The following is a 13,904-nucleotide window of genomic DNA, read 5'->3' as shown; positions in this document are numbered from 1 at the left end:
TTTGAAAAATTGGTTACATCTATTGTATGAACAGTGAAACCAGTCATTTGTTTCCATTTCTAATGAGAAATGAGCGTGCAGGACAATGGCTGGGAACTGGGATAAGACAACATTTACTCTGCTGTGACCATTTTCCCTTTTCTCAGACCAACATCTTCAAATACAAGCTGTATCAGTCATCAGGTTGGCAGGTGGATGGGAACGTAAATTCACAAGCTCACAGGCCAAAATAATTTCAAGCTTTGTGACTTTAGAGCTTTATGTAGAGGCAGGAGGGCAGAGAAATAGGGAATCTAATTTAATCAAGAACATATGCTGCGCATCCAGGTGCATGCTTATCATCTTGGTTAAACATGGACAGAACTATAGTAAACAGAAAACATTGACATTTGTTCCTACTGGTCCTCCACAAAAAAAGTCATCAAATTCCCTTTAAATTGCACATATAAGTGATAATACAAATGATGGGTTTGAGATGGCAAGGAATGAATTTGGGATTTCATATCTGACCTATATCCCTAGTTCACAGGGAATTACATTTAGAAGTAATCGTTAATATATTCTACAATAAATTTTCCAGCTCCTACTAAGTCACGCTTCATTTCAGTGAAATGCCATTAGCCTGTGCTTTGTAATGTTTGATGCTCTGTGATCAATATCTACCATCACCATTCAAGGTGCTGAAAATTTAAAATAGTTCTCTTGGATATACAGTCCTTCAGTCAAATATTGTTTATCTCCAAAGCAATCTCATGGCCCCAATACAAACAATAGTTTTCCACTTTAATTATTTTTGAAAGAGTTTTGCAATTTTAAAAGGATGCAAACCACTGCAAATACACAAATCTTTATTATAGTTTTATGGTTCTTCAAGTTTAGGATTGACACAAAACCCAACTCACCAAAAAAATCGATTATCCGTTGAATGCTCTTGAAATCTACGATGAGCATTCAAACTCAAATCCAGACTGACGCCACTGGAAGACCAAGCAAAATAGAAGCTTCCAGAATTCAAAACTTTGCGTACTTCAGAGATGCGCTCCTCATCCAGTGGTTCATTTCGAAGAGAAATGAACTCGGTAGAGGTGACTCTGAAGACTTCAGAATCTTGTATCTTTCCCACCGACATGCAGCCAGTTACCAGCACAAGGTAATGTAACATATTGTCATCTACGAAATAGAAATACACTCATGTTTGCAGACAAAAAAGTAACTCCAACGAATGTTTTAATGGCCATTTAGTTAGACATACAAAACTCAAGTTTTGATAATTTGATTATTTTCAAATTAAAACATCAACAGGGGTGGCATGGTGAAGCAGTGGTAGAGCCTGAGACTTGAGTTCAATCCTGACTAAGGGTGCTGTCTGTACGGAGTTTGCACATTGACCGCGTGGGTTTTCTCCGGGTGCTTTGGTTTCTTCCCACACTCCAAAGACGTGCGGGTTTGTAGGTTAATTTGGCTTTGGTAAAAATTGTAAATTGTCCCTAGTTTGTAGGATAGTGCTAGTGTATCACTAATTGGCGTGGACTCTGTGGGCCTGTTTCCATGCTGCATCTGTAAATTAAACTACATTCAAACATTTCAGATAACTGATAGAAAGCAGAATGGTTGACTCAAGATTATAGTTATCAATGTGGTCATATTGAAATTAGTTATAACCAAAATTCTATTCATTATCAAAGACAACTAAGCCACTTACCAAGATTCAACCTCAAAACACCTAAAAGGCCATAAGCATCTAGGAGCTTTGTGTACATGTTTTTGATAGCTTCTTTCTCTGCTGACGCTGTATAAAACAGAAATATTTGAAATCGGTGAGCAGATAACTACCATCAAATCTTCAAAATATCGTCTTTAAAAATAAAAACAATTGTTTCTATCTTGTTATTTTGGCAATTAATATTCAAGAGAAAAAGAATGAAATAACTCAGTAAAATGAATGAAGTATGCTATGCGAATTAGAAAAAGATAGTAAACCCAGGGGATTAAGGGGAAGAATGTGCTGCGATCAAAAGTGTAACGCAACATAAAGTGGCAGTAGTTTCATGGAATTAACTTTTAAGATGGAAGATCCAAGGATGACAGGGTAGATACAGGCTTGGAATGGGATCAAAAAAAGGCCATATTATAAATGATGAAATGGTTAGCCTTAGTATGTTGTTGTATATGGGTATGGGATATGAGCTCAATATCATAAACATGTCATAAAATTCTGTTCTTCTTACGCAACTAGAATAAATTCTGACTCATACATGACAGCCAGGCAGACATTTAACATATTGGTTGCCATGGAGTAAGGGAAGGTAACTTAAAATAATCAACCTAAAGACATTCCAGAAGGACGAGAAAAGCAGGGTAGGCACTGGCAATGTCCCTTTCAAAGATATATTAAAGTTTAAGTATCAGTCTTCATCTCTACTCTTTTAGCCAGACGTACTACAGACTGAAATATTACAAGAATACCTTAGTAAGAACTACATTGTTAGAAATGCCATTTTAAATTGAAATAGTAAAGTGAAACCCTCAATTAGTCAAAAAACAATCTTCTAGTTTAAACAACAAGCAGCACTCGGAAGTAACATTCCAATGGCTGTGCCTATTTTAATGTCCTACAATTGGGGCTTGGAGGTTCCTACTTGCAAGTAGGAAACTCCATTTATCTGTATTATGAAAATGGACCAATCCTAAAGTCTGCACCCTGCCCAAACAAGTGATAGAGAATCTTCAATCCTAAACAAAACAAAAATGATTAAAATAGATAAATGATTGCATATTATTTTTTAACATTTTACTTATCTATTGCTTTTAAGGAATAAGATTGCAATTTTCAGTTCACTCATCATTTTAGCAAAGCCTGAACACAGGAAATATGATCTTTGCTGATATGCATTTAATTTAATCCAACTAAAAATAAACTCAGTTTATTATATCTGCCGGTGATCTATTGCCAATCCATCAACAATTTAAAAGTTTATTAAGTTCTTAGATTAAGTAGCAATTAATATCCAGGAAAAGAAACATGCCAAAAACAAAACATCCCGAGTGGTTGCAAATTTATAATTCTAAATAAACCAAGAGAATCAAAAATCACTGTAAGAAAATGCTATGCAAAACCTCAAAAAAATTCTATTGTAGGGTTTGACATTCTAGGATTTCACATCCACTTAAACATGCCATCTAAAGTCAGAAATAAGATTGTTTCAATCAAATATAATTTAACTTTCAGGTGCATTAGAATATTGTTTACTATTCCAGGATCGTTTGTGCATCTAAATATCAAATATACTCCTTAAAACCTGGAAGAATCAAAGAAAAATGGATCAAAATTACTTAAATATATCAAATGACAAGAACGATGCACATGGATCTCAGGGGAAAAATATAGATATTTCTAGTACCAAAGCAGGTCATTTGGCTAATTGTGAGTATACAGGCCAAAAGAACGCCAAAATAACTCTGCACCTCTCTGTCCATAATCTTACAAATCAAGCACTACAAATTCGATATGACAAATCATCTTGTTAACATCACCATGACTCTGGGTGAAAATATTTTTCCTCAAATCTCCTTTAATACATCATCTAAATGCCTTCAAATACATAATCTACAGTAACTAACATGTTAAATATGGAAGTAACACTAACTGATCAGAATGGTTCCGATTCTTGCTCAGCACATCCACAATCTGAAACTGTACATTCGCTGGGAACCCAAAAAGGAAATGAAGTACATTTGCTACCATAATAAATCACCAATTGCAACACTTAATCTCCTTTCTTGATATTTTAACAGGGAACTTCAAGGTTATTTCTTATGCCTTAAAATTCTACATGGAACAGTTATGTACTATACCGATTTCAAGTAGAAAGTCTGATGTCCAATGTCAAATTGACAGACTTGTAACTTTCAGCTTTAAGAGTGTTAATAGCTACATTTCAAAGTTAAACTCCATATCCAACCCATTAACAAGAAGGAAAAATAGAACACAAGAATCAAAAACAGAAATAGGCCATTTGACTCTTTGATCATTAATCAAGATCATGGGGTGATCTTCTATCACTCTACTAGTCCCATAAACTAGGAAACTCAGTGGCATTGCTGAGAGTGCAGCTGTCTCACGGCTTCAGCAAACAATGTTGTATGAGTTTGCATGTTCTCATGTGACTGCATGGATTTCCTCCAGGTGCTCTGGTTTCCTCTCGGATCCTAAAGACGTGCTGGTTATTTAGTTACTTTTTATTCCAAATTGCTTCCAGTGCTAGTGGGTGGCAGGAGTATCAGGGGGTATTTATGGGCATGTATGAAAGAAAAGTGGGGGAATGGGATTGATCATGGACTTGATTGTCCAAATGACCATTTTCTATGTTATAAGTATGGAAAGTGAAAGTATTTAAAGGGCAAACTCCTTTGATTCCTTTAAAGTCCAGAAATCTATCTCAACAAGACTAAATTTTTTTAAATCCTAACAAGTCTGCTTTACTTTTACTCTCCTACCATCTCCTTTTTGTATCTTAGCCCAGCCATTCAATTAATTGTCCTTAGTTCTGTACTGTAATATGTAATATGGTTTGTTATCATCTTTGGGATGCAACCAATTCTCTCTGGGGAAAGGTTGTTGGAATGGCAGTAGACACAGTATACAGGCCAGAGAAATTATGACAATGCTGCTGTAAACAAACTTCCTTTTTTTGTTAGTTCAAATAGTCAAGAGTCAAGTGTTTAATTGCCAAAACTATTTTTTGTTTAACTTGCTGCATTAATACAGGCCCTTTGCTGCAACAACACAATGAACAATATGATAAATTCTGTACTTTAATATGTAATATGGTTCGTTATCATCTTTGGCATACAACCAATTCTCTCAGCGGAAAAGTTGTTGAAATGGCACTAGATACACAGTATAAAGTAAATGGCAGTAGACACACAGTCTGAAGAAGGGTCTCGACCCGAAACATCACCCATTCCTTCTCTCCAGAGATGCTGCCTCTGAGTTACTCCAGCATTTTCTATTTATCTTGGGTTTAAACCAGCATCTGCAGTTCCCTGCTACACATGTATCTATCTATGGTAAATTATCAGTTATACAAGGACACCAGACCATAATAGTGGAAGCGGATGTACGTAGTGCAATCTTATACAAAGTCCACAGTAGCTTGGAGCTGAGTTGGGATTGTGGTTAGGCTCGAGCAATGTGGTTCAAGAGTCTGATAGTTGATGGGAGAAGCTGTTCTTGAACCTGGACATAACGGTTCTCAGGCTCCTATACTTCTTCCCATTGGTAGCATCGAGATGAGAGTGGGCCAGGGTGTTGTTGGTCTTTGATATTAGCTGCATTTTAAGGCAATGATTCCTGCAGCGGCCAGCAATAGTGGACTGAGCACTGTCCACCATTTTCTGTTGCCTCTTTCATTTGTGGGCATTCAAGTTACCAAATCAAGCAGTGATGCAACCAGTCAGTACATTCTCCACCATATATCTGCAGAAATTTGATTACATATTCAGCAATATGCCGAGTGTCCTCAAACCTCTGTGGAAGTAGAGGTGTTGATGAGCTCTCTTTGCAAATGCATCAAACATAGAAACATAGAAAATAGGTGCAGGAGGAGGCCATTCGGCCCTTCAAGCCAGCACCGCCATTCATTGTGATCATGGCTGATTGTCCCCTATCAATAACCCATGCCTGCCTTCTCCCCATATCCCTTGACTCCACTAGCCCCAAGAGCTCTATCTAACTCTCTCTTAAATCCATCCAGTGACTTGGTCTCCACTGCCCTCTGTGGCAGGGGATTCCATAAATTCACAACTCTCTGGGTGAAAGTTTTTTTTCTCACCTCAGTCTTACATGACCTCGCCTTTATTCTAAAACTGTGGCCCCTGGTTCTGGACTCGCCCAACATTGGGAACATTTTTCCTGCATCTAGCTTGTCCAGTCCTTTTATAATTTTATATGTTTCTATAAGATGCCCTCATCCTTCTAAACTCCAGTGAATACAAGCCTAGTCTTTTCAATCTTTCCTCATATGACAGTCCCGCCATCCCAGGGATCAATCTCGTGAACCTACGCTGCACTGCCTCAATCACAAGGATGTCCTTCCTCAAATTAGGAGACCAAAACTGTACACAATACTCCAGATGTGGTCTCACCAGAGCCCTATACAACTGCAGAAGAACCTCTTTACTCCTATATTGAAATCCTCTTGTTATGAAGGCCAACATTCCATTAGCTTTCTTCACTGCCTGCTGTACCTGTAAGCCAACTTTCAGTGACCGGTGTACAAGAACGCCCAGGTCTCGCTGCTCCTCCGATCCCCCTTACCTAACCTAACCCTATTGAGATAATAATCTGCCTTTGTTTTTGCCGCCAAAGTGGATAACCTCACATTTATCTATATTATACTGCATCTGCCACGCATCTGCCCACTCACTCAACCTGTCCAGGTCACCCTGCAACCTCCTAACATCCTCTTCACAGTTCACACTGCCACCCAGCTTTGTGTCATCCGCAAACAAAGAAAGATATGGCATTCATATCGGATTTCAAAACATGATGTTCCTTTCCGTTTCATAGTCTATTTATTATTGTTAAAGTGCAATCATAGTTACGTAGGCAAAAAGCAATAACCTACTGTGCACTTCAAGAACAGACACAGCAATTGAAATTAATTACCATTTTTGATAAAGGTGACAGGGAGTGTATTTGGCCAGCATCCAAAGCGCATTCTGCCTCTATTTAAAAGGATTGTTTATTTTATCTGAACAATTTGATGTCTCAACCAATAGCTAGCACATCTGATAATGCAACATTCCATCAATATTGCATTTCAGTATGATGTGGTCCAAACCTAAGCGATGCACAATTTTCTGTCTTGTAAACAAGTAGTACCAAACAAACCAACTTACAAGAACTGCCCCAAGAACTGCGCACATTGAAAAGATGTAGTGGGTATATGGAATGAGCTTTGAGAGGAATTAGTTGAGGCAGTTACAATAACAACATTTAAAACACATTTTGACTGATGCATGGATAGGAAAGGTTTAGCTAGATATACACTGACAAATGAGATTAGTTTATATAGGGCCGTTTGATCAGCATTGGTGAGTAGGGCCAAAGGTCCCGTTTCCATGCTGTATTATGACTCACCATCAATCAATGATGCAGCTGGAACAGAATAGATTAATTTGTATAATTATTCAGGACAAGTCTGCCTCAATAATGTATGGTTATCTTTGAACAAGAAATATAACTAAAAAAAAATTATGTTTAAAATGTTGACTAGCTCTTTTGACATCTTTGGTACAAAATATTTTATATTTCCAATTGAATCCTTATATTCATTCATTCTCATTACATTTTCTAACCAAATACCAATATATGGTTAAGAAAGGACAATGAAAATACCATATTTTCAGTTGAAAGTAAAATGGCAATTAAAACATGTAATTATTTTGTTTCTACTAAACATTATCCCTTAAAACCTTATCCCTTCACCAGTTTTACACAGGTGAACTGAAATATGTTAGAAACGCTGGCCTGGGATTTAAAAAAAAGTGTAACTGGATTGAGTATGAATTCATTAATGAAACCAATGTGCAAAAGGCAAATTGTGTTCAACTAATCTACTGAAAACCTTTGATGTAACAGAGGATTATTGAAGCTGATGTTGTTGATGTAGTATTTATGGATTTTGAAAAGGCATGTTTAACTAGCACGTAAGCCAACAGACTAAAAAAGACAAAAGCAGGATGGTAAATGTTAGTTTAGAAAACAGAATCACAGTAAACAGCTGCTTTTCAGACCAAGGGAGGGGGGGGGAAAGGAATTTCCCAGGGTTCAATGCTGGACCCACATCTTCTGATATTTATTCGTGACTTGCCTTTGGCTGCTACTGGAGATTAAAAGTTTCAGGTAGTAACAATAGAACAAGGCAAATTGGAGGAATTAGACAGATGAAATGTAATGGATGAAAAATACTTTGATGGGAAGAACGTGAGGCTGAGTAAAACTGATAATCTGGAACCCTCAGGATATTGGTGGTGCCAGGCTGATAGATTTTCTGACTATTTGATATTATTCTCACCAATGCATTTAAAATGTATTATTTAAAAAAATATTATGCACCAATGTAATTCATTTTTCATTGAATGACGTGGGTTTAAAGGGAACACAGTAAATAAAGCAAGTTTAAAGGGAATGGGAAAGCAGGGCCCTGGTGAGTTGAAAAGGAGCCTATCGAGAGGTAATGAAGCATGCCTGGGTTAGAAACCGAAATGTTGAGTGAATTTGCTTCCTTTTAATGAGAAGTCAAACCAGGACAGACCAGTCACAAGTAGGTGAATGGTAGGGCCCTGGGGGGGCTGCAAACCACAGGGATTGAGGAGTACAAGTACATAGATCCCTCAAAGTGTCGTCACAGGTAGATAGGGTGGTGAAGAAAATGTTTGGCATGTTAGCCTTCAGTCAAAAAATTGAGTATGGAAGTTGGGACAATATGTCATAGTTGTATAAGATGTAGTGAGGCAGCACTTGGGAGTATTGTATTCAGTTTGGGCAAAAGAAAAATATGCCATTAAGAGTGCAGAGAAAATTTATGAAGATGTTGCCATACTCAAAGGCAAAATATGTTTTTGGAGAGGGTTGACAAACTAGGACTATTCCTTGGAGTGCAGAAAACTGTAGGGTGATCTTATATAGATGCATACAATCATGAGTGACATATATTGGGTTAGTGCACAGTCCTTTTCCAAGGGTAGGGGAAATCAAGGATTAAAAAATGTAGGTTTAAGTAGCGAGCGGAAAGATGCAAGAGGAACTAGATGGGTATCTTACTCACACGGAGAGTTCCGAGTACATGGCACAAGCAGCTGAAGGAAGTCATTGAGATAGGTACAATAACAACATTTAAAAGTCATTTTGACAGGTACGTGGATAAGAAAGATTTAGAGGGATATGGGCCAAACATGGGACTCATAGAATCATAGAATCATAGAAAGTAGGTGCGAGAGTAGACCACCAGGTCCGTCGAGCCCGCACCGCCATTCGCTCATGGCTGAACACTAAACAGACACCCTTACCCACAAACAGTAGACACAAGACACAGAACACAAGACACTACCCTCCCCTTTATACCGCTATCTCCCCTCTCCACCCCAAGAACCGCGTGATCTCCTGGGGGAGGCAAAAAACCGGATAAAAACCCAGGTCCAATTCGGGAAAAAAATCCGGGAAATTCCTCTCCGACCCCAATCCAGGCGATCGACACTTGTCCAGGAGATCACTCAGGTCTTACTATACTAACCATACCTAGGTCCATATCCCTGTCCTCTCCCCGTAGCCCCTTATCCCCTTGGCAGCTAAAAAAACATCTATTTTAGATTTAAATATATTTAATGTTTCTGCTTCCACTGCTCCCTGGGGCAGTGAATTCCATAAATTAACCACCCTCTGGGTGAAGAAGTTCTTCCTCATCTCAGTTTTAAAAGAGCCCCCCCTTATTCTGCAACTATGTCCCCTAGTTCTAGTTTCCCCGATCATTGGGAACATCCTCGGTGCATCCACCCGATCAAGGCCCCTCACGATCTTATACGTTTCAATGAGATCGCCTCTCATTCGTCTAAACTCCAAAGAGTAGAGTTCCAGCCTACTTAACCTTTCCTCATATGTAAATCCCCTCATTGCAGGAATTAATCTTGTAAACCTTCGCTGCACTGCCTCCAGGGCTAGTACATCCTTTCTTAAGTAGACACTACATTAGATTAGACACCATCTTTTTTAAATGGGGCACATTGGTTAGTATGGACGAGTTTGGCTGAAGACTGTTTTGTTTTCTATGATTCTATAAAATATACAGTTTATAGCTGTACTGGGTCCCTTCAGCCAGCCTGAAAAAAGATGGCTGCAAACTACAGTCAGTTTTCAAATATTATATGCAAATCATAACACCAATCTTATACATAGAAACATATTTATTACTCATGAAATAAAATGCATGAAAAATGTTTACTTAAATACGTGTCAACATAAATACATTTAAAAGTTACATTTAAATTCCTGAAGAGACAACACAAAACTCTTCCCCAAGACATTTATTTTCACATATGTATCTTGGCATTGTCACTGACTAGTCCCAGAAATGAAGTTGATAATTTTTTTCAAATCACATGTTGCCATAAACATAACGAAGAACAACATAGTAACTTCATAATATATACAAAACGTTCTTGGTATTTATTCTTCTCACTTTGATAAGCCTATGTGCATGACACAAATACTATATTGAGCAAAAGTATTATCATTTCAAGTTCTGCACATATGAGTCAAGTGTTAAATTATTTTAAAGAATGAAAGCAGATTTGGAGAGCCATATGACTTCCTTCTGTACTATTTCTCAGGTGATGCGTCCTAGAAATCACACCCCGCTTTGTATGGTAGAAACAATGCCAATGAGTACTAGCAACAAACAAGGAAAACAGATAGTTACTTTTGGAAATCAGCACAACATTCTTACAATGTCAATGTAAACAAATAATATATTCTCAAATACATCTTAAGAAACATTTTTCAAGAATTGCAGAAAGCTATTTGGCTCGGTGCCAATTCTCTGTTCGTGCCATCTAGCAAATATTTCTCTTTTAAGTATTCATACAATTTCATTTTGGAATGTATTATTAAAATTACTTCCAAAGCCCATACCAATAGTGCATTCCCGATCATAACTTACTACATTAAAAAACTGCACGTCGCCTCTGGTTCTGTTGCCAATCATCTTATATCAGACATTATGATTACTGACTCTACTGCCTATGGAAATAATTTATTCTTACTTTATCAAAGATTTACAATTTTTAATACTTCTAGCAAATCTCACAGAAGATGACAATCTATTTTTCTAACCTCATCGTGGAAATAAAAAGGTTTTCATCCCAATATCATCCTTGTAAATATTTCCTCCATGTTATACAAGAGCTTGATACTTTTTTTAAAGCATAATGACCAAAACTGGGAACAATTTATATTTTGTTTAAGTTTACCATATCTTCTATATCTTTGCACTCCATGCTTATTTACATGCCAAGGAAACCATAAGCCTTTTAAAAGCAGCTTTCTCAATTTGTCCTACCATTTATAAGGACACATGCATCTAGACCTTTCTGTTACTGCACACCTTTTGAATTTTAATCACTTTAGCTCATTCTTCCAACTAAAAATTATTACATTTTAATTATTTCTTAATTCCTTGCAGCTTTTAAACATCTGAACAGCAAACTGTTGTAGTAAAGGAAATATTTTAAGAAAAAGTCAGCAACACAACGTTTTGAAAAAACTAACCTTGCTTCTGCAATAGCACTCTGCAATCTCAATCTCAGTAAACAAAAAAAATCTCTTCCCTGACAAAATGTAAACCTTCTAAAGATCTGGCTTGGCAAATGTCACATTACATGCAAACATCACATTCGGTGGCAGTGCTGCTTAAGAGGTTTACCAAGGAAATTAGTCAGCCAAAATCAGTTTTGTGAATAGATTCCATTTATTTTCATCAAAGTAGCCCATTCCCTGCTTCCTTTCAGATTTCAAGATGTAGGGAGATTATGTAAACATACATCACTGACTAATGTGCTTAACAACATTGAAAGACACATGAAAAGCACAATAAAAATACGTCCTTCGATTTTTCTTTTTTTTTTTTTTAAAAGAACAACCCTTCAAACTGCACACAAATAATTACAAATAGAATTCTTAATCTAATTCTAAAATCAATGCAAAGTTCTAAAAATAAATGTGAAAGAAAAGTTTAACTGAAATATAATTAAACAAAGGATCACCACTAAAACATTATTTTTAATAAACTGAGATATATGTAACACTAGACTGACATAAACCAACATATGTAATTAATCTGTGTGACCAAACCAAAGTCAACTCCAGAAATACTCCCGAGTCTTGGAGACATTATTAATATTATTCAGACAGAGTAAATTAGCTAACAATATATAATTCCATATCATAAAACAGTGCCAATCAGTCACTTTCTATCTTGTGGTATTAATCACAGGAGATAAATGGACCAGCCTTGCTTACCATGTATTTTCTTACATGGTAATACATTAATATTCTTCACACTAGCAACATTGTTTTTCAATAATATTTACAAGCCCTTGAAGATTTGATTAATAGAAGTCAACGAGTACTACAATGCTTCAAAATTTTGTTACAATTTCCTCAAGCATTGAGCTCCCAATATCAGTATTGCAATCAAAGCTTTCGAACATTGAACAGGAGACATAAGGAACTGCAGATGCTGGTTTACAAAAAAGACAGGGAGTAACTCAACGGGTCAGGCAGCATCTCTGGTGAACAAGACTGGGTGACGTTTTGGGTCAGGACCTTTCATCAGACTGAATGGGGGGGGGGGGGGGGGGGGGGCGGGTGCAGGGAGGAGAAAGCTGCAACATTAAAGAGTCTTGACATTTCGTTGTGGGCACAGCAATGTGGTGGAAATTACACCCAGTATGCATATATAACAATGTTTTTCAGAGCAGGGGGACACTATTTCACAACAGGCTAGGTCATTTTGGATACAAATTAGAAGAAATTTCTTCACTCAGAGAATGACAAGTATTTGGAATTCTCTACTCGGAACAGCTTTGATGAAACAGTGTGAAGTACAAATGATTTTACAGTTCCAACAATCTCTTTATAAGGAGCAAAAACGCCATGATCCAGAAAGGCAAAGACTTCACAGTCAAAACATGCTGTTAATGCATATATTAAGTGTAAAAGTGTTCAGCAGAGGTAAGTGAATCCAAATATCTTAATTTTAAAGATCAAATGGATCATTTGAAGCATTTGACATCACCAATAATCAAGACACTACTGAAACATTTCTAACTAGGAAAATATCCATTGAGAATACGAAACCACCTAAAATCGAATTAGGCTGCATTTATTACTTACACAGAGCAGCCACAGCTCCGGACTCAAACATCAAACAATCATCTCGATTTCGGGTTTCTACTATTACACTATAAGGACCCTGTGGTGGATCCAGTTTGTGATAGATACGATATCCTTTACTAAATGCCATCTTCTCCAATAACCTGTCTGCAGAGATAAGAGAAAGCACAGTTTTAGATCACCCAGTGGTCATCAAATTCATGCAAACATCGTCAGACCACATACACTGCAATTTTTAAAAGCTAAATTTTCATCTTCTAATTTCCGTTTTGCACATTTGGTTTGCCTTGGAACAAATGCATTACGCAAACAGGTCACGTTTGTTAATCTCCCTCCATTGTAGCGTCCTACACATTAAATATTAACAGATTTCTTAAACATTATCGATCATTTCCGAAATCGGTTTGCTCTCAAGGGCAAATCACAGCTGTCAACATGCAGTTGGTTTGAAGCATTTTGGCTGACTGTCAGCAAATTATCAGCCACCTCCAAACAAGTGCCTTCCGAAGACCCAAATCGTCTGGAGGTGGGGCGGGTTTTAATTCGGTTTGCAGAATGAAAGGCCTGTCAAGTTGACGGGGTGGGGAGAATCCCACTGGGCAGCAACCGAGCAAAATACGATAAGGAAAGTAAATAATTTCCGGTAGTTACAATGCGGGCGGAGATCATTTCTCTGCAGGGCTCCATCCTCTCCCTCGATCACCTATCCCAAGGGGGATTTAAATGCCCGACTCGCAATAACAAACCTGGACACCGATGGTCTGCGAGCAGCTCGGGCGTCCTTCTGTCCACTGAGGCGGCGACGACAGCGTTAGCGACGGTGGCGCCTCCGCAGCGCTCAAACACCGCAGCGACCTCCGCTTCTTGTCCGTCACCCACCGGCGCTGTCGTCACTTCCTAGAAACCGGGGTGCGGGGCCATTGTCAATCGTTCCCCCTCCCCTCCTCCC

At 37.8% G+C, this 13,904-nt stretch overlaps 1 protein-coding gene across 10 annotated transcripts in view; it reads right to left on the bottom strand.

Moving 5' to 3' along the window:
- synj1 (synaptojanin 1) overlaps positions 1-13,839 on the bottom strand; it is a 74,001-nt gene extending 60,162 nt beyond the window's left edge. For 9 of the 10 annotated variants that reach the window (XM_033032574.1, XM_033032580.1, XM_033032581.1 and 6 more), the window contains exons 1-4: positions 13,702-13,839; positions 12,956-13,102; positions 1,703-1,789; positions 903-1,170 (exon numbers count right to left, since the gene is read on the bottom strand). In XM_033032574.1, the coding sequence (XP_032888465.1) occupies positions 903-1,170; positions 1,703-1,789; positions 12,956-13,085 (485 nt within the window). In that variant the 5' untranslated portion in view covers positions 13,086-13,102; positions 13,702-13,839. The remainder of the gene's footprint in view (positions 1-902; positions 1,171-1,702; positions 1,790-12,955; positions 13,103-13,701) is intronic. The other variant, XM_033032577.1, reaches the window with a different exon arrangement.
- Positions 13,840-13,904: the final 65 nt, after the last annotated feature.

Source organism: Amblyraja radiata, chromosome 14, assembly GCF_010909765.2.
Source record: "Amblyraja radiata isolate CabotCenter1 chromosome 14, sAmbRad1.1.pri, whole genome shotgun sequence".
Lineage (NCBI taxonomy): Eukaryota > Metazoa > Chordata > Chondrichthyes > Rajiformes > Rajidae > Amblyraja > Amblyraja radiata.
This window is presented reverse-complemented; position numbering and strand designations above follow the sequence as displayed.